This window comes from Maniola hyperantus, chromosome 11, assembly GCF_902806685.2.
Source record: "Maniola hyperantus chromosome 11, iAphHyp1.2, whole genome shotgun sequence".
In the NCBI taxonomy this organism is placed as follows: domain Eukaryota; kingdom Metazoa; phylum Arthropoda; class Insecta; order Lepidoptera; family Nymphalidae; genus Maniola; species Maniola hyperantus.
In genome coordinates, this window is record NC_048546.1 from 8,719,694 (window position 1) to 8,740,545 (window position 20,852).

The 20,852-nt window shown below is 37.5% G+C and overlaps 4 protein-coding genes across 5 annotated transcripts in view; 3 read left to right on the forward strand and 1 right to left on the reverse strand.

Annotated features, from left to right (window-relative positions):
• The window catches only part of LOC117986694 (organic cation transporter protein-like), a 109,899-nt gene extending 103,312 nt beyond the window's left edge, over window positions 1-6,587 (forward strand). Inside the window, exons 2-9 of the mRNA XM_069501755.1 lie at window positions 378-613; window positions 954-1,133; window positions 1,871-2,101; window positions 2,837-3,056; window positions 4,206-4,371; window positions 4,760-5,036; window positions 5,474-5,742; window positions 6,484-6,587. Coding sequence (XP_069357856.1) covers window positions 476-613; window positions 954-1,133; window positions 1,871-2,101; window positions 2,837-3,056; window positions 4,206-4,371; window positions 4,760-5,036; window positions 5,474-5,742; window positions 6,484-6,568 — 1,566 coding nt within the window. The 5' untranslated portion in view covers window positions 378-475 and the 3' untranslated portion in view covers window positions 6,569-6,587. The remainder of the gene's footprint in view (window positions 1-377; window positions 614-953; window positions 1,134-1,870; window positions 2,102-2,836; window positions 3,057-4,205; window positions 4,372-4,759; window positions 5,037-5,473; window positions 5,743-6,483) is intronic.
• The window catches only part of LOC117986288 (beta-secretase 1-like), a 121,593-nt gene that overhangs the window by 91,977 nt on the left and 8,764 nt on the right, over window positions 1-20,852 (forward strand). The gene's annotated exons all lie outside the window — the stretch shown is intronic.
• Window positions 6,527-8,873, reverse strand: LOC117986355 (CAAX prenyl protease 1 homolog). The gene is made up of 2 exons (XM_034973194.2): window positions 8,673-8,873; window positions 6,527-8,396 (listed from the first exon to the last, which is right to left on the reverse strand). The coding sequence occupies exons 1-2, from the start codon at window positions 8,760-8,762 to the stop codon at window positions 7,158-7,160; spliced, it is 1,329 nt and encodes a 442-aa protein (XP_034829085.1). The 5' UTR covers window positions 8,763-8,873; the 3' UTR covers window positions 6,527-7,157.
• Window positions 10,626-19,595, forward strand: LOC117986357 (bursicon-like). 2 transcript variants are annotated; one of them, XM_069501784.1, is made up of 6 exons: window positions 10,626-10,785; window positions 11,166-11,290; window positions 12,609-12,771; window positions 18,050-18,153; window positions 18,763-18,888; window positions 19,391-19,595. In XM_069501784.1, exons 1-6 carry the CDS (start codon window positions 10,671-10,673, stop codon window positions 19,523-19,525), a joined length of 768 nt encoding a protein of 255 aa, XP_069357885.1. In that variant the 5' UTR covers window positions 10,626-10,670; the 3' UTR covers window positions 19,526-19,595. The 2 variants fall into 2 exon arrangements, with proteins under 2 accessions (XP_069357885.1, XP_034829087.1); XM_034973196.2 differs by lacking the exons at window positions 10,626-10,785; window positions 11,166-11,290; window positions 12,609-12,771 and adding an exon at window positions 17,758-17,882 and having other exon boundaries at window positions 18,044-18,153.

Sequence of the window (20,852 nt, forward strand, 5' to 3'; positions counted from 1 at the left end):
TAAATTCAATAATTTATTACTAACTACTCTGTTGATTTAAATTAAATGTTTTTCCGAAGGTTTTTTTCTTGTATTTTTAGCATGTGTAAATAGGTACCTAGCGATTTCCTATCGCAACTGTTTCATTAGTTAATCGCATATATATGTTATCTAAAAATAGACTAAAAATAATATTAAATTATTAGCTGTTGCTCTTATGAAATGAATATTTCAAACAATGATTCAGATTCACATTCTTTACCTGCGTATAGTAAGATTGATCCCTCACCCTTAGACCCCAATAAAGGTAAAATAATTCAGTTACCTACTTATATTAAAACGTACCTAATAAATTCTATATTTATGCAGCGATTAATAAAAAAAAATCATATTTCCAGGTTTCAAAAGTAGCAACACAGGCGACTACAATGCCGACGATGTAACTTTTAAAATCGTTGGAGACTTTGGGAACTGGCAGTTCTGGATAAGTTTTTTCATGGCACTGTTGAAGTTGCCACTAGCTTGGTACCAGTTAAATATAATTTTCATGGCCCCACCTCAGGAGTTCTGGTGCGCGAAACCAAAATCATTTAACAAGTATACGGAGGAAGAGTGGCGATATATGTGTGCTCCTGTAAGCACTACCTACTTTTGACTATCTTCTTATGTTTTTTACGCTTTTACTAGTGCCTTTTTTTAACGCTGGGAAATGCGTTTACGCAATCCCCCCCCCCCCTCCTGGAAGCCAGCCTCTGATCTCTATAATGTTTTCTAATGTTTCACACACCACACTTTTCTGCCAATCCGCTCTTAGCGTGTCACGTATTTATGAATAAAATAATTATCCTCTTTCCGACCGAAATTTCGGCCAAGGCTGCCAATCTCGGTAGAGAAGTGCCATCTGCGTGGCCGATAATACGACTTTATGGCCCACAGTTAGTGGAAATACACCTTATTAATAATATTTTTTTTAGAAAATTGAAGAGCATCCATGCCTGATCTTCGACCCGGACATAATACTTATCGTGCCGGATATGGACAGAGCGTTGATTCCACTGGTGGCTTGTCCGAAGTTTGTGTACGATACCACTGTATTCAGTCGTACTATTAGATCTGATTGGAACCTTGTATGCTCTAAGCATTGGTACATACATGTGCGTTGACGATTTCTTTACTCTTTGGTTTTCAAGGCCCCGCTCGCTTTGCATGCGTTATCGCATCGTAACCGTACCACAACTAACTCGCATGCAGTGCAGAGCGCTCCCATAGTCGAAGGATCGATCGTTCGTGCCTTTTCGTACGTCTGCCTACCACCGAATTTCGTACGAAAACACATACAAATTGAGCGCGGCCTACGTTCTGACACAGTTTCACTTCCACTCGTGTGGTTTTACTATATACTTAAGTAGTTAGATCGTAAAAATGTGTCACTGTCTAGGCGCCATCTACACAGGCGAGAGAATCGCGGCGAGAGTCTCGCCGAGTGACGAAATTCGATACAACCCGCCCAGGGCCTAATATCCACAGGGCGATACTGTCGCGCCTATAGTTTGTCTAGAATTGGGGCGCTAGTCTCGTCGCAATTCTCTCGTCTATGGAGACTGGAGATGGCGCCTAATAGTGTCAAGCTCAACACAATCATAATACTACCTAGGTACTCGGTACTTCTCGGTGAAGGGCAGGCAGAGGCGGATTAAATATCGAGAGCGCCCTAGGCAAGCATCTCATAGGCGCCCCTCTAACAGCCTTATTTTTTTACTAACTTCGTAAAGTATAGAACGAGGAATCGTCTCATTGCATAGCTGGTAGTTGTTGATTATACTATTTACGTGATCGAGTGAAGAACATCACGTCATGACACTTTAGCAATACGTATCAATATATTTTTTAGCTTACTCAATGCATTATGATGTGGGGTGTACTCCTCGGTAGTGTAATATTTGGGATAATAGCGGATAGATATGGAAGAAAGACTCCACTTATGATCGGCATAACGATGCAGTGCATCATGAGTTACATCACCAGCGTATTGCCGTCTTACGGCATATTCCTGGTCTGCTGGTTCATGTTAGCTATAGCCTCTGGTGGTATTGGTATTATATCGTTCGTCATTAGTATGGAGGTAAACAAAACTGTTTCTATTATTTCTTATTTACTATCTTCAATATTGAGGTGTTTTATAGCTAGGTACTCAGTACTCGCAACCAGCCCCTACCTACTTAACAAATTATTGGTACAGACTACAGAGTAGACTCTTTACCAATAATAATTAATTAGATTTAACTACATTTCGGGTTTTAAAATCTCGTGGGAACTTTTTGATTTTTCGGGATAAAATGTAATTTATGTCCTTCCCCGAGGTGCAAGCTATCTCTGTGCCAAAATTTCGTCAAAATCGGTCAAACAGAATGAGGTCAGTGAAAAGTTAACAGACAAACACACTTTCTGTTTTATAATATTAGCGTGTATGGAAGATGGAAGTATTTATAAATCGCCTCTCTCATTTTTAAAGAATGTACAGGAGCAAATTCCATTCTACCCCCATTTTCGTATCTATACCTACTAAGATTATCAAATAATATAGCTTAGTCGCTAGTGAGAGCACACATTAGGTAAGTATATTAGAACTATTAGATATGAGGATAAGGATGAGGAGATATGATGATGTATTCATTGAAGAAGAATCAATGCGTTTGAGATTAACGTTGTCATGATTATGTTTGTATTGTTTGCTATCCGTTACCATTATTTTCTCAAAAACTATAGGATCAATTTTGATGAGGTTTTTGCCGGCTAAGTGAGTATATAGGCCACCACGATAAGATGTCTTTCACGTGTTCTTTTCAATGTTTCAAAGGTTGTGGGAGGTAAGTGGCGTACAATAATACCCATCTTGTACCAATTGCCTTTTGGACTCGGGAACACTGTAATGGCAGCCCTAGCTTACTGGCTGAGGGATTGGAGGAAGCTAGAGTTCGCTTTGGCCACGTTGTCATCATTGTACATGTTCTACTGGGTACTCATACCAGAGTCACCAAAATGGCTGATTGCTACGGCACAAAATGAGAAGGCTTTAGGTAATTGAGTATTATCTACTTATTTCCTACTCTTATAGCTAACCACCTTGACCAGTTAGCTTTAACACGAGATTTTCTGCGCATATAGATTTTCTGTTTTTCTGTTTACCTAAGTAATAATATGTGCTAAAGTAGGTTTTTAAGGTACCTGCAGGGTATAGTACCGTGGCGGGGTAAAATACAAATAGCGAGTAAACGCGCAGTTGTGTCACCTGATGTTAAGTGATTACCGCCGCCCATGAACATTTGCAGCACCAGAGGAACTGCCGATGCGTTGCCGGCCTTTCAGAATTTTTTTGGTTCGCCCCTTGAATAACCCCACGTTGTAATCTAGTGGGAACACCGCCGAGAGTGAGTGGTTGTGAGATGGCGAGCGAAATAACCAAACCATTTAAGTCCATACTAATATTATAAATGCGAAACTGTGTCTGTCTGTCTGCTGGCTTTCCACGGCCCTACAGTTCCACCGATTTTGATGAAATTTGGTACAGAGTTAGCTTTACATCCCGTAAAATTAATGAGTTTCCATGGGATTTTTAATAAACCTAAATCCACGCGGACGAAGTCACGGACATCATCTAGTATTCAATAACTCAATAGTTAACAATTAGCTCACTGGTCTGTCGTGCTGTAGTCGTGCTCGAAGCGCATTGTCCACACGAGGCTCCTTCCATAATATCAGTTTCGACATGGGTCGATCATCAAAACTTAAACCACAGTGCATTATGAGCATGGTAAAATTAACTATAGTTCACAGGATAAACAGAAGGAAGGTAGGTAGGTATACGTAGGTGTGCAGACCTACGTAGGTAGACCTTCTAACGCAAGCTCCACAGTCATAGGTCATAATAGGTGTCCTATGCCCTACTCCGTCATGTTTTCATCTGTAGACCTACTTATTATAGTACGTGATAGGTCAAGATGTCAATCGGGGTGGTAACGCCCCGCACAGCCCCCGCGCTTACCCTTTGCGGGCGAGCGCGGGAGACGTGCGGGGCGTCTCCCGTCTCATACCCTGATTTCCATCTCGCCCTGTCGCAGACTATAGGTACCTGTACCAACAATCATAAAATAAGATTTGGAAGACATGATTGCCTTTCGCCAAGTGCTGTAGTTTAGAGTCATGCAAACTTTCCATTATTTTTCTAGAAATACTACATAAGGCTGCACGGCAAAATAACAGGGAAAAATACTTTGAAGATAACAAAGATTCATTGCAGAAATGTAAAAAACAAATACGAAATGATCCAGGATTTATGGCTTTTATGAAATCTGAAAGTATGAGGCTGAAAACATTGCTTTTATCGATAAATTGGTAACTCTCCCATTTTAATCTAAATTAAAATTATTTAGCCTAATTTACCCTAAAGTCTACAGTCCGCAGACGAACTTTTTCTCGCAATGGTGAGCATCGTTTCCCTCATTCATACTGGGAGGTCCTGGGTTCGAACCTCGGCTGGGTCAATCTGGTAATTTATAATTTCTATACGACTTTTACTGAACGTACCGCCATATTTTGAAGCATGCTCATACTTGTCGTTTTACCCAAAGGTGCGTAAACATCGCGCTAGTTGTCTATCTGGAGTTTTATAATAGGTACCTATACTTATCTTTGTTTCTAAATTAAGTAGTATAGTTTTAGCCTGGGAGGGTTCAGCCGCGGCTATATTTGCTTCAGACTGACCAAAGCGTAATAATTTCAGGTTCTGTACTGGATTAGCTTTCTTCTCATTTTCCCAATACCTCGGTTATATCGGCGGGAACATTTTCCTAACAGTCGCAATAAGTGGCATTGTCTCAGTTTCGGGCGGGTTAGTTAGTCTGTTTATTGTGACTAGAGTTGGACGGAAGACAACCGTGTGGATATTTCAAATAATAACGGCTTTCTGTTTTGTATTTATTTTCTTTATACCGAAGAATGTGTTTGCTAATGACTGGCCAAGGCTTCTGTTCGCCGGATTGGGTTTTGCAGGATTATCGGTAAGGATTACTATCCAGCTATAGTACGCAACAGGTCGAAGAAATGGCAATCGGGGAGAGAACGCCCCGCATATCCGGTGCGGGCGGGCGCGGATGACCATACCTCGCTTGCCATCTCAACTTGTCGCGGATTATACTTATTTCAGAGTAGAAATCAAAGTCCAGGTCAGAACTCCAGGTCTTTAACTATACCCATGCAAAAAATCCTTACTCCGTTGTGATGTAATTGAAGGACAAACCAACAAACAACTACACTTTCGCATTTATAATATTATGAGTACTTAGTGATATGGGTAGTGATTTGTCTCATATTCGCGTATTTTAGGTATATTTCTAAAAACAAGACGTACCTAACTACTTAACATACTTTTATATCTACACCTACCTACCTGCAGTATATCGTAGAAAATTACCATGCATTTTCTATTAACCAACAGGGCACTGTACCAGCTCTGTATTTATTTTCCGGTGAGCTTTTTCCGACTATAGGCCGTAACTCCGGAGTGGCTGGCGTGACCACGTTTGCTCGCATCGCCGCCATGATGGCCCCTGCCGTCGTGAGCTTGGATGAGACGATGCCCGACCTGCCGCTAGCCCTGCTGGCTATTATGTCATTCGGACAGTTAGCGCTCCTAGGGCCGCTACCTGAAACTAAAGGTCAACCACTGCCAGATACTATAGCAGAAGCGGAACAGTTCAATAAAAGGTGTTCATTTAATTTACGTGCAAAACCTACCTACAGTCCGCGACAGGTTGAGATGGCAATGGTACGAGGCGGGGGGCCATCCCGCACTCGCCCGCACCGGGTTAGCGCGGGGCGTTCCCTCCCCGATCGTCATCTCGACCTGTCGCGTACTATACTTAGACCCTACTTAGATAAAGCGCAATGTTCACAGACGGAGTATAGAGTGCAGCAGAGGCAGACTTTATTTTATCAAGTAAAAATCAGCTTATTTACTTTGCTATACGGTTTTCAAAATGTTATAATGAAAATGTGCGAGCTCAAGCGGCAACTCTCGCACGTCGGCGCGCGGGTCCCAACTCATAGTGTGCAGGGCGAGGAGTCAGAGGATTCTGGCCAGAAGGAAAACATCTTGAGGAATCTGCATACCTGAAAGTTCTCCATAATGTTCTCAAAGGTCTGCCAATCTGCACTTGGCCAGCGTTGTAGACTATGGCCAAAACCCTTCTCGCACTGACAGAAGACCCGTGCTCTGTAGTGAGCCGGCGATGGGTTGCTCATGATGATGATAATAGATGATAAAAACTGCTATACCTCCCTTAGTTAGCCCGCTTCCATCTTAGACTGCATCATCACTCACCACCATTTGTGATCGCAGTCAAAGGCTAACATGTAAAGGAATAAAAAAGTAGGTAGGTCTTTCTGTGTAGGTTTTTATGATTTTATTGTCATTATGACTTTTTAAGAGTCTTTATATTTTTATAGGAAATCTGGAACGAGACATGAAACTAGCAACGAAAGAATTGGAGACATCATGATGCAGAAGTTTTATTCTTATACAAGTGATTGACAACCATTGCTTTTACATTAATGTTATACTTATGATATTGGGTAACAAACTTATGTGATAAAGTCAGCATATTGCTAGGTAACTAAAAAAATAAAAATTCATTTGGTATAAAATATTTTCTTTTAAATGCCTTTAAAAATATAGGTACTTATTGGTATTAATACCATTTTTAAGTTAACCTACTTTTTATAATAAAGGTTGTAAGTTATTAGTTTTTATATTATGATCTATGACATATTTGTGCAAATCACAAACTATCAATACAATGAGAAAATTGTAAATACATAAATAAATAACCTGACTACAAAAATATTAATAAAGATATCTATTTGTGACTCAACATATCTTAAGTTGCCTTTTGTTTTACACTGAATTAAGTTTTTCATCTATAAATTATTTTATAAATATCTATGATCTTCCACAATGATTAGATTTGTAAGATAGGATTTGCATAGTTACAATAAAGTATGAGATATAATCCTTGTAATCAGATTATACATAATTTTAATGCATTAAATGCACTTCGTAGTAGTCACTACAAAGTTATTGTACTTTTTAAAAATAAATGCATTTTTAGGTTTATTTTAAGTTAATCAATTTTTGCACCAGTGGTTTGGGATTTTATATTTTCTATTCTGTGCAACAAAGTTGGATGAGAATGATACCAGGCTGAATAGAGCTTATCATAAATAGGATAATCCAAATTATCTTTCCCTAGCTTAATAAGGGCAGACCTCAGTTCCATAGGATAGTTTAGGGAAACTGCAAAGTTGTCAGCCTCAAACTCAAATTTCCTGGACAAAGCTGTAGCAAAGAATGATAACAGAGAATTATATGGCGCAAGAATCAGCTGTAATACCACTATTAAACCAATAATAACAGGTTCCTGCCCTGGTGGGAAACCCAGAGTGGTGTAAAGTAAAGAATTCTTGAAAAGAAAGCCAAATGCAGAGAATAAAAGTAGCAGGTTTACTTCAGTGAGAGCAATAGATTTGTAAATATGACTGCATTTCCAATGACCCAATTCATGAGCCAAGACCCCCAAGATTTCATTTTCATTACAACCTGTGGTAACATTTTTTACTTCATCATGTTTCTGTAGCAGAGTATCGAACAACACTATTCTCTTAGCACCAAACAATCCACTGAAATATGCATTGCTATGTGCGGATCGTTTAGATCCTTCGACAATGTAAACTTGGGATAGTGGGAAATTGAGTCTTGATGCTAAATTTTCTATGCCTTTCCTGAGTGATCCGTCTGATAGAGGCTGGAATTTATCAAACAATGGTGCAATAACGGATGGGTAAATAGTCAAAAGTATCAATGTAGCTACAGTAGTAAAGAGCCACAGCCAAACGACAAACATGTTGCCACCAAGCAAAATGATACATATTGCAACAGAGACAATAGGTAATGTTATTACTAGGCTAAGAACTAGTGACTTTATTTGATCCTTTATGAAGAATCCAACAGTTTGTTTGTTAAATCCGTGTTTCTCTTCAAGGACAAATGTTCCATAGATAGTAAAAGGCATATTAACAACAAAATTGAATAATGTGACAAATGTCATAAATATGCAACTTATGATGATTTCTTGGTCTGCGTTAATGTTTAAAACAGCTGCAATGTTTTCAGATTTTTGCCATGCAACAGATATCCATCTATTATACAGGATTATAGATGTAAGTGATATGCTGTAAAATTCTTTAACTATTTTAAATTGAGACTTGTCTGTACCATATAGTCGTGCTTTTTTGAAAGACTCTTCATTCAGCATATCTTTCAAATCTTCAGGGATGGTCTGGTTAGTCTTGTATATCTTTAACTGAAAATAAATAATATAAAATTTATTAATAAAAGCTTTTTTGGAGAAAGGTAAATGTAATACCCTGCCACATAACTAGCGTAGATAAGAACAGATTGCAGTTTTGAGTTTCAACGTGGTTCAAGCCAGTAGGCCACCAAAATACCAAAAAAAGGTAAGCGGGGCTTGTTTTTCATTTTCGGACTTGTTATACTAGGATCCTTATTTAACTTAAGAAGTAAGCATTCATAAAGTCATAGGAATTACATTGGGATTTATAAGTAAGTAGCACTGTACCTGCCGTAGGGAAAGATATAATTCCCACAAATATTCCGCCCAAGAAAATATCAATATCAAGAAGAGCAATAAATTCTCGTCGATTATCATGTTTAAACACCGTAGTTAGAGTACCTATATAAGAGTTAATTTGTATAAAATTAAAAATTAAGATATTGATTCGGCAACGCAAACACGAGAAACCACTTTTGACAATCACAATTGACAATAGGCATTTGTGATTTGACATAAAAATTGACGTACTATTGTTTTTTTAACTGATTTTACGGCTCTGGGTTCTAGCCAGATAAAACATATCAGTATATTATTTTAATTAGATAGAAGAGAAATAAAAATAATCAGTGCCCTTATAATAAATGCGAAAGTGTGTTTGTTTGTTGGTTTATTGGTTTGTTGGTCTGTCCTTCAATCACGTCGCAACGGTGCAACGGATTGACGTGATTTTTTGCATGGGTATAGATAAAGTGACATAGGCTACTTTTTATCCTGGAAAATAAAAGAGTTCCCATGGGATTTTTGAAAACCTAATTCCACGCAGACTGATATTTTTTGAATTTGCCGCCCTTTTCCAGTCTCTTCTTTCCTTAGAGCTCTATCACTGCTGAGCGAGAGCCAGAGATCGGACACGTCACCACTGGATTAACTTCTGGTTCTAGCCTCTAATTTGTAAGTCGAAGTAGGAATGCGATTAGGTAGGTAGGTATTCGCTTCAATTACTACAATGGCAGCGGATACACCAGTAAGTTTTTGTAGTAGCTTGCGACAATCAGGCAATTTAGTAATGTAAATACTCTTTGTAGGTACTTACATTTATCTTAGTAAATTTGCTGCCAACAGTTGTCAATTAATTACATAAGGTACTTCATCATCATCATCTTCATAATCATCCCATTGCCGGCTCACTACAGAGCACGGGTCTCCTCTCAGTATGAGAAGGTTTTGGTCATAGTTAGTCCACTATGCTGGCCAATTGCGGATTGGCAGACTTCACACGCCTTTGATAGCATTATGTAAAACTCTCAGGCATGCGGATTCCCGCACGATGTTTTCCTTCACCATTAAAGCGAGTGATATTTAATTTCTTAAAACGCACACAACTCCGAAAAGTTAAAGGTGCGTGCCTAGGATTGAACCCCCGACCTCCCGAATAGGAGGCGGACGTCCTAACCACTAGGCTATCACGGCTCTACTAGGTACTTACGTCAGTAAGAGTTACAGGTGTAATTGCGGCCCAATATAAACTATAAGGTAGACCGTAGAGGCGTGAGAGAGGCGTAGACCCTATAATAATGTAATAGATATGTTAAATTATTAAAAGTTTTTACGACCACTCGATCAGTCAAGCTAATCTGCAAAACCAATACTCTACGTTTCTTGCTGGAATTATTGACATGGTTACGCTATCATAAAGTTACCTATAAATTGTTAACGGTTTAGCAAAAATAGGTTTAGGACTCTGTTAGGTGGTTCATGATATTTGCCCTTGATAACGTTTGTCCCGCCCCCCTCCCGGCTTACCTACTGTCCGCTTCATATTAGCCATAATGTATTTAATATTATGAAAGTCTTGTATGTTTTAGTTTTAAGTACTTATCTATACCTACATATTTTGATTATAAAATATGGTAAGTACGGCAAAAAATATTGATTATTATTTTTTAAAAGTGAGACCATTTTATACAAGATTTTATAGCTTGACTTGAGCGATTTGATCTTGCTGTAGATGTCAAAACTTTTCTTTAAAAGAACAGTCTTTCTATTAACTTATGCCTATTAGTCTTAGTAAAACAAGGCATCTTACTTAATCCCAGCTCTCCCGCTGATTTACACGAACGGCGTTATTATCACAATTATAAGTATAATATGGAACCCTATACTTAGGTACCTACTTAGTCAACGTTTGATATAAAAGGGAGGAATGTGATCACATATCGCAGTCTTATTAGCACTGTATCGTAGTTACATAGAATTAGGGAACGAAATAGTTAATTATAAAAAATGACGTTATTTACCAACAGTTTATGTTTTCTATTCATATTATCACTAGCTGCAATTGGATGTCATTCTGATGAAAATTGTGAAACTTATCCAACCGAAATTCATGTAACTAAAGGTATAAAATTAATACATTAAATTTCTTTGAAAGTTTCTAGTTATTAATATACTTAATCCGGGACAGATAGTATTTATAATATACTTAATGATAGAACTTTTATAAACTTACATCGGATTCCTTATAAGTAAACTGTGATGACTATATAAACGAACAAACTTAGTAAAGTAGGTAATATAACTCCTGTTAAAGTTTTGGTTAATTACAAGTTACAACTAACATCAACGATTGATAAACAGCGCAAATTCCTAATGCATGTCGGCAAGGGCAAAGTATCGACAGTCTGTTCGCGATTTTATATTATTGACTCTTTTAAAAGAATTAATAGGTATAGGCTTTCATTATTTATAAATACCTAAATATAATTATTTCTCTTTCAGAGGAATATGATGATATGGGAAGCTTAGTAAGATCGTGTAGCGGAGAAGTAACTGTTAACAAATGTGAAGGAATATGCAACAGTCAGATTCAACCATCGGTCGTTACACCGACGGGCTTTCTGAAGGTAGGTTACAACTTACAACATTATAATATCACGAGTCCAATCCTTTTAATAAATAAATAAATAAATAAATAAGCCTTTATTATTCTGAGGGTTCACAATTTACAATTTGTTATTTTAAACAATTACATATTATTAATCTAGTAAGTATATAAATAGCAAGTTGCGTCTTCGGTAGCCGTTTTAACGCCTCAGTGTCTTCTGACATAGGCCTCCTCCATTCCCTTCCAAATTGTTCTATCTCTGGCTTTTCTCTGCCATGTAGCCCCTGCTACAGGGGCTGGGACATAATGAAAAACAGAGATATACCAATGGCAGCCAAGAGCAAATTACACAATACTTGTATCTTGCCGTGCATGATCTACGGATGCCAAACGTGGGCTCTGACAAAAAGAAACATGGAAAAACTGGAAACATGCCAACACGGAATAGAAAGAAGTATTTTGCATACTAGGAGGAGTGATAGGCAGAGACTAGTCACCATTAGAGCCAAAACAAAAATTTATGATGTAAAAAGGAAAATAAGAGAACAAAAATGGAGATGGGCCGGTCACATGGTAAGAAGCAAAACACCAAAGTGGACCGATGATATAACAGATTGGTACCCAAGGGATGGTAAACGTAAAAGGGGACGGCAACATCTCAGATGGGCAGATGACATTAAGTCTGTAGCAGGGGCTACATGGCAGAGAAAAGCCAATCCTTTTAACCGACTTCAAAAAGGAGGAGGTTCTCAATTCGTCGGAATCATATTTTTATTTTTATTATTTACATTTTATGTGTATGTTCCCCGATTACTCGAGGACGCCTGGGCCGATTTGGAAAATTCAGAGATAGCTTAGGACATGGCTACTTTTTATCCCGGAAAATTGAAAAGTTCCCACAGGATTTTTAAAAACCTAAATCCACGCGGACGAAGTCGCGGGCATCATCTAGTATTCAAATAAAGAGTGGATAGGTCATAGGTGTCTTCTAGGTAAGCGTGTTCCATCTTAGGCAGTATCACCACTTGCCCGCAAGTTTGAGTTCAACCAAGCGCTAGTTTATAAATAAGTAATATAAAAAATCCTTAGATTGATTGCTTATCAAAATAAGAGTTGACTTCATTCACAACAACGACCTGCTTACGGTACGGCAGCTAAATTCAGTACCTATATAAGAGCACATACGTACCTACTAAATTCTTAACACTAAAATTCTGATTAACTATGGTGACCTGCTAGTAGTTAACTTGGCACTGATGAAAAATTTCTGCCTTCAATTATTTTTTCATTACAAGTTACTTACGAGTTACTTAGTTAATCCCTTTTTTCTTCTACAGGAATGTTTTTGCTGCAAAGAAAATTATTTGAGAGAGCGTCTGGTCACGTTATTCCACTGCTATGATTCCGATGGTTTAAGACTTGAAGACGAAGACCGAGCTGTTATGGAGATCCGTTTAAGGGAACCTGCCGAATGCCGATGCTATAAATGCGGAGATTACAGCCGATAGTAACATAGTCCACAGTAATGATGACGATGTACACCCAAATGACATACGTAATAAATATCCTAGTTTGTTGAGCATTGTAATATTGTAAATATAGAGATACATATTTAATACTGTTAAATAAATGTTATTGGTCAAGGTTTTTAGAATTTTTTATAAAATTAAGCGGAAAATTAAATAAAATTTTGAAAATGAACCATCGGATATTTTATTTGTTTTTTACTAAATATACCTACCTAATCACCTATGAATAGTGAGCTAACAATAGATAGGTAGGTGAAGTTATGAGAAAATAAAGAATAGGTGTTTTCTAGGTAAGCGTACTCCATCTTCTGCAGCGCAGCATCATCACCACTCAAGTTTGAGTTCAACCAAGCGCTAGTTTATAAATAAGTAATATAAAAAATCCTTAGATTGATTGCTTATCAAAATAAGAGTTGACTTCATTCACAACAACGACCTGCTTACGGTACGGCAGCTAAATTCAGTACCTATATAAGAGCACATACGTACTTACCTACTAAATTCTTAACACTAAAATTCTGATTAACTATGGTGACCTGCTAGTAGTTAACTTGGCACTGATGAAAAATTTCTGCCTTCAATTATTTTTTCATTACAAGTTACTTACGAGTTACTTAGTTAATCCCTTTTTTCTTCTACAGGAATGTTTTTGCTGCAAAGAAAATTATTTGAGAGAGCGTCTGGTCACGTTATTCCACTGCTATGATTCCGATGGTTTAAGACTTGAAGACGAAGACCGAGCTGTTATGGAGATCCGTTTAAGGGAACCTGCCGAATGCCGATGCTATAAATGCGGAGATTACAGCCGATAGTAACATAGTCCACAGTAATGATGACGATGTACACCCAAATGACATACGTAATAAATATCCTAGTTTGTTGAGCATTGTAATCTACACTAATATTATCTACACTAATATTATAAAGAGGAAAACTTTGTTTGTTTGTTTGTTTGTTTGTTTGTTTGTTTGTTTGTTTGTTTGTACTGAATAGGCTCAAAAACTACTGGACCGATTTTAAAAATTCTTTCACCATTCGAAAGCTACATTATCCACGAGTAACATAGGCTATATTTTATTTTGGAAAAAAATAGGGTTCCGTAAGATATTTGGGTTTTTCGGACACAAGGTGTAAAAAATCAACCAGAAAAGTTACTTATTTTGCGTACGCTGCCTAAACTATAAAATATTATATAGAGAGGTAATGTCGTTAAGTTTGTTTGTAGGGGGTAATCTTTAGAACTAATGAACCGATTTTAAAAATTCTTTCACCAGTAGAAAGCTACATTATTCCTGAGTGACATAGGCTATACGGGATCTTTAAAAACCTAAATCTACGCGGGCGAAGCCGCGGGGATCAGCTATATTATATAAAGAGGTAATGTCGTTAAGTTTGTTTGTAGGGGGTAATCTTTAGAACTACTGAACCGATTTTAAAAATTCTTTCACCAGTAGAAAGCTACATTATTCCTGAGTGACATAGGCTATACGGGATCTTTAAAAACCTAAATCTACGCGGGCGAAGCCGCGGGGATCAGCTAGTATTGTAAATATAGAGATACATATTTAATACTGTTAAATAAATGTTATTGGTCAAGGTTTTTAGAATTTTTTATAAAATTAAGCGGAAAATTAAATAAAATTTTGAAAATGAACCATCGGATATTTTATTTGTTTTTTACTAAATATACCTACCTAATCACCTATGAATAGTAAGCTAACAATAGATAGGTAGGTGAAGTTATGAGAAAATAAAGAATAGGTGTTTTCTAGGTAAGCGTACTCCATCTTCTGCAGCGCAGCATCATCACCACTCAAGTTTGAGTTCAGCCAAACTAGCGCTAGTTTATAAATTTTAAAAAAATCCTTAGATTGATTGCTAATCAAAATATATTTCTTGGGAGTAATCTTCCGACTTCATTCACTTATCTATATTATACTTATAATAAAACTGTATAAGTCCCGCAAATTGCTAATGCGCATGGCCGCCATTTTAGAGAAGTCAGACTGAAGTTTCGAGCTGATGGTATATTTTTACTTAAATATATGTCAAATGACGTCATTTCGATGTTAATGAGACATGGTTCCAGCGCAATAGCAATTTGCAAGACTTATAACAAGTTCAATTCTGTACATTGAAGATATTTTGATATTTTTTTTCGAGGGCACCCTGTAATCGACTCTGAACCCAAAACTGTAATTTTTAGGGTTCTGTACACCAAAAGGAAAAAAGGAACCATTATAGGATCACTTCGTTGTCCGTCTGTCCGTCGTGTCTGTCAAGAAAACCTATAGGGTACTTTGCCGTTGATCTAGAATCATGTTTGGTAGATAAGGAGGTCTTATAGCACAAGTAAATGAATAAATCCGATAACCGTGAATTTGTGGTTACATCACAAAAAAATAATAATTATTTTTTATTTTCAAAGTAAGATAACTAGGACAAGTGGGCTATCACATGAAATGAAAGGGCTTTACCTGCACATTCTAAAACAGATTTTTATTTATTTTATGCATATATAATAGTTACTGTTCTTGATTTATCGTGCAAAATACTCGAGTACGGAACCCTCGGAGCGTGAGTCTGACTCACACTTAGCCAGTTTTTCTATTTTTGTCTGTCTGTATCACGACCGCACATCACACCAAAACTACTGAATGAATTCCAATGAAACTTGGTATGATTTGAGTTCATACTTACTACGAGGAAGGACATAGGATACTTTTCATCCCGAAATTCAGCATGATTTCCTTAGGAGAGGGGATGAAAGTTAAAATGAGTTGTAATAAGTAGGTCAAAATTAGAATTAATAGGTAGGTATACTACCAAGCAACGACTAGGCATAGTACGCGACAAGTCGAGATCGCATTCAGGGTATGAGGTGGGGGGACGCCACGCACACCCCCAGGTCACACGCGCTTATCCCGCATCGGGTTAGCGCGGGGGTTGTGCGAGTATGCGGGCATCCCCACCCCGATTGCCATCTCAACCCGTCGTGTACTATACATGATTATACCTACACCAAGTCCCAACTTCTCAACCATCATCATGATGATGATGGGTAACTACTGCACTTTGTACACAACACACTGTGGATTTGAATCTGCTGATTTAGGAATCGTTAATGCTGAATTGATATTAAAGGTACGCTTAGAATAAATTATCTCTGGCTTAGGTAGGTACCAATCAACGACTTCGTGAGTCAACTCCATATTGTCTTAACTCTTTAGCTCTGATGATGCAGCGTATTGCACTCCTCAAGCCACTGTTGATTGTGAAATAATATATTGTAGATGCCAAAAGTAGATAATTACCATTATTGGACTCCAAGTTCCAACTCTTCAATACTGATGCTGCAATCTTCAATACTGGATCTGCCCCCCAATTGTGTAAGAATAACCATTTCATGGCTATCGCAATCGTCAAGAATTCTGCCCTTTGATTGGCTGTGAAAAAATGTAAACAGCGAATCAACCAATCAAATGGCAGAATTTCTTGACGATTGCGATAGCCATGAAATGGTTATTCTTACACAATTGGGGGGCTGCACTCCCAAGCTATGAGTTTTTACCATTTACCATTGTACAAAACCACGACTACAGTCTACAATCATGATTGAACTCCGTTCACGAAAATCCCACGCACTCCTTCGAAAATTCTATTCTATTCTATTCTAAACTTATTCGCCAGCGAGGGAGTGGAAAAGGCGGATAGGGAGGTGAGACGGGTGCAACGGATCGCCGTGATTTTTTTTGCATCATCATCATCATCCAGCCTGCAGTGGACGTCCACTGTTGGATATAGGCCTTCCCAAAAGAGTGCCCCCCGATCCTCAACCTTCCTCATCCAGCCGCTTCAGCCTCTTTATATCGTCGGTCCATCGTGCTGGAGGGTGGGACGCCCCTACTACACTACGCTTGCTTATACGCGGTCTCCGCTCAAGGACTTTCCGGCTCCAACCGTCGGCCATCGCCTCTACGACAGGCATGACCTGCCCACTGCCACTTCAGCTTGTTTTTTAGCATGGATAATTTAGTTCAAAACTGGAGAGTGACACAGGATTCTTTTATCGCGGAAAATCAAAGAGTTCCTACGACTTTTGAAAACCGCGGGCATTCGCTAGTGAAATAAATAAATTTGGTCATTATAAAATGTTGTTAGTATACTAAGTACCTACCTACCTAATTAGGTAATGATGATTTATGTTGGATGAATGTTCCCATAGGTAGGACAAAATAAATTAACTGACTTGGTTTTAGATAGTCGTATATCTATAGGTACCTACTCGTGTAGTTTTACGCTATACTTACTTATCCCAACAATATTTGCGGTAGAAGAACTGGGCTGAGAGCACAAACTTGGATTTTTGTACTTGCTGTTTTAATGGGATTTAAGTTTTAAAAAAAACTCGCGCAAATTCTTGATTTTCCCGGAAAAAAATATCCCTTCCCGGGATGCAAGCGATCTCTGTACCAAAAGTCAAAATCGGTTGAACGGATGCGCCAGCCACTAAAAGATAACATATAGATAGACAGATAGGTACACTTTCATATTTATAAAAAGTAGGTATTAAGTAGGTATGGCAGATATGTAGGACGTAGGTACCTACTACCTACCTGTCCGCCTTTGATGCAGTTTATAAGAACAGTCATGACTCGGATTTTATTTTTTGAACTTATTGAAATGGGAAAATTTGGAAGAGCATGCCAAAGTAATAATTGCATTCTAAAACGACCGAAAACCAGTTAACTGAAAATGACCGATGCAAAATCCATTAAGTGCGTCGTGTCGGCACTGCTTGAACTCCTTGTATTTCATCAGGAGACCTACGTTTGCTAAAATGATTTCAATGTAACACATTAAACTAGTTATAATATTATTTATATATGAAAAAGTATTTCAATCCTTTATAAACGGAGCTTTTCCAACAAATGCTTCACACAACTTGCATCTCTTGTCCGGACACCAGAAGGTTTTTTAAAATGTTCAGTTTAAATTTTCTATGTATGGGTTTGGTGTACCTCTCCGCATGCCATGTTCAGGATAATCCTGTTAATGGGCAAGAAATACAGCTGCCACCAGGTAGATAATGCTATTCTCATACGCATTAAAACTTTTTATACTTGTTTAAATTTTTTGTTAATCACAAAGGAAACTCAGATATTAAAATCAGTTCTTGTTTAAAATGTAAACACCCTACATTACAAAATCAAACATGTAATGAAACCCAATATTGTTTATAGGGCAAGAATGCCAGATGACCCCAGTGATACACGTTCTGCAGCATCCAGGCTGTGTACCTAAGCCGATCCCATCCTATGCTTGTATCGGAAAGTGCAGCAGTTATGTACAGGTAAATCAAACAGATATGTCCATTAAGTATAATATGCTATGTATTATGGATTCATCTATTCCCAGGTTCCGAATTCCCCCTGGAATATCGAATAATACCTATCATCGACCCGAATCTAAGATGTATGTGATGATTCACATACATCTTTGTCCCGTCTACTACTCTATATTAAGTAGGTAGGTCCAGTTAAAGCTTAGTTATTTTGTAAATATTAAAGTACCTACCTAAGTACCTAAGTTACCAGACACAGAGTATGGCCCCACTACCCATAACAATCACCTCCTATAATAATAAGTAATTATAATTGGCGCAGTCGATGCATCAAATCTGGACAAATAAATGTCACTTGTGCTACTGCTGGTGTATTGTGGATAGGGTACATGAATTTTGAAACTTATCTATACTACACGTCTTTACAGTCATATAGTTGAGTGCACTTCATAGAGGCACCAAGCAGTGTTTATCCTAGAAAGGCACCAATAAGGTATAGATAAAGAGTTACGAAACTGTACGGTTTCTTTGTTTTACTACAGAATCTTTTTATTTTTATATCGTTATAGGTAGGTAGTTATTTAGTAGTAGGTACTTTAAAAAAGTTTTTTGTTTCAGGTCTCTGGAAGTAAAATTTGGCAAATGGAACGTTCATGCAACTGTTGCCAGGAATCAGGAGAGCGCGAAGCTACTGTGGTTCTCTTTTGTCCCAAGGCCAAAAGTGAAGAAAAGAGATTTCGAAAGGTAGGTAACTACTTACTTAAGTGCCTATAATTTTTCCTAATAATAAGAAAGTTGAAATGGCTGGATGAGAAAGGTTTAGGACTAGGTGTGGCAGCGCTCATTAAGGAAGGTCTATTCCCAACAGTGAATTCTCACAGGATGACAATGACGAATGACGATGACGATGATGATTATATTCCATTAACGCCTAATTTAGATGAAAGTATGAGGTAAGTCTAGGTACATCCATAGATGAAATTTTCAGTTTACAAACAACCCAAAGATCGGCTACATTCTTAAATAAAACAAAAGGTACCTACCTAACTAACTACTAAGTTTTTACCCCCGTATAGTAGGTTTTATAACATAGGATTTTAGTTAGTGAAAAAATATATTATGTAAAACTAAAATCTCATAGAAAGGACCTGAAAATTTAATATCTTTCATAGACAGTAGAATTCGTTTTATTGAATATTTTAGTAAGGTAAGGTAAGGACTCATTAATTTTTTTCTGTTTTTGCAGGTATCCACAAAAGCACCATTAGAATGTATGTGTCGGCCGTGTGGCATTATTGAAGAAAATTCAATAATTCCTCAAGAAATAGCTGGTTACGCAGATGACGAACTTCTTCAAAACCAATTTAGAAAGAATTTATAATTATTTAAGTAATTAGGTAACTAACTACCTACCTATTTGTGTGAAGTTTATGAAAAAAGGCGAACATATTGACTGAGCTGTAAAAATATTTTTTTCTTATTCAATAAAGAGCCTTGACCAACAAAACATATTTTATTATGATTTTATTAGTTTGATTTTTAACTTAATCTGTGCAAGTACCTAGGTACAAACTACAACAAACTAGTTACCTAATGGAAACACGAACCAGCAAACACTCGTAGCAAGTAAAACTTATCATTTAATTTTAACTAAATGAGAAATTGGGAAAGCCGGTGCTGTTTCCACACGAGAAACCATTGATAGGCCATGAACTTTGCAACCTTTCATATTGAACTATATTTGCATAGTGTTAAATATAGTTATAAGTTGCAGATACATTACTTTCTCGATCTGGAAACAGGGATGGCTTTACTCATTCAGTTAAAATTAGACAAAATTTACTCAATTTTCGACATTGTCATTTTCAAGATATTCTGTAAAATCGGGACGATTTTATAATGCTGGCAACCTTTTTCTACAACTACGCCCCCCTGTCAATGTCATTAAGGAGCCTTGTCCCTTGTCCTCAGACTAAGAATCAAGGAGACTTGTCAGAGGCGTATACCCGAAAGGGACCAAACAACAAAAGAAATAATACTTACGTATGAAAGGTTTCATGATTTGCGTTCGCTACAACTTTTACATAGCAATGCACCATAAATGGTTTCTACACATCTTTAATAGTTACTAATTTTATAACAGAAAACTAAATACCAAAGAACTCGTAATATTCGCAATAAATTACTATCACAGAGGTTTGTTGGGCACAAACTACAACGTGTCCAACAAAAAAAAAGCTAAACTATGAAAAAGACAAAAACTATGTTTATGTCTCTATCACTCTTCAGAGCTTTTGTATACACCTAGCTTGCTCTAACAAGGTATTATTATTTTAATGCCAAGTCTCCTTGATTCTTAGTCTGAGCCTCTGAGCCCTTGTCGTCAGTTGTAGGTACTCTGTATTTTGCTCTGTATTGTCTATAGTTTGTGGTCACTGGTCAGTGCACATATATATCCAGATTTGCAACTAGCGTGGCCCCCTCAGTCCCTCTCGCTCAAGAAGATTTTTTTACTTGTGAAATGTCATTCCTTTTACACTTCACGTTGTTTGCCAAAATACTCACGTACAAATACATTTTGGCAAACAAAAAAAAGTGGCCACGGTGATAAGGACAAAACATAATCATTTTGTCACGTTTTTTCTAATAAGAGCTTAATGCTTGTAGCTTATTCTGAGGGTCAGTATCATAGGGGTGCAACTCTAGAA

Excerpts from the sequence above, each read along its gene's own strand:
- LOC117986355 (XM_034973194.2), bottom strand. The coding sequence starts at position 8,762 with ATGATAATCGACGAGAATTTATTGCTCTTCTTGATATTGATATTTTCT. Across the intron at positions 8,397-8,672 it reads TATATCTTTCCCTACGGCAG|TTAAAGATATACAAGACTAA; the intron begins GTACAGTGCTAC and ends ATTTATTTTCAG.
- LOC117986357 (XM_069501784.1), top strand. The coding sequence starts at position 10,671 with ATGACGTTATTTACCAACAGTTTATGTTTTCTATTCATATTATCACTA. Across the intron at positions 10,786-11,165 it reads CGAAATTCATGTAACTAAAG|AGGAATATGATGATATGGGA; the intron begins GTATAAAATTAA and ends TTTCTCTTTCAG. Across the intron at positions 18,154-18,762 it reads AGTGCAGCAGTTATGTACAG|GTCTCTGGAAGTAAAATTTG; the intron begins GTAAATCAAACA and ends TTTTTGTTTCAG.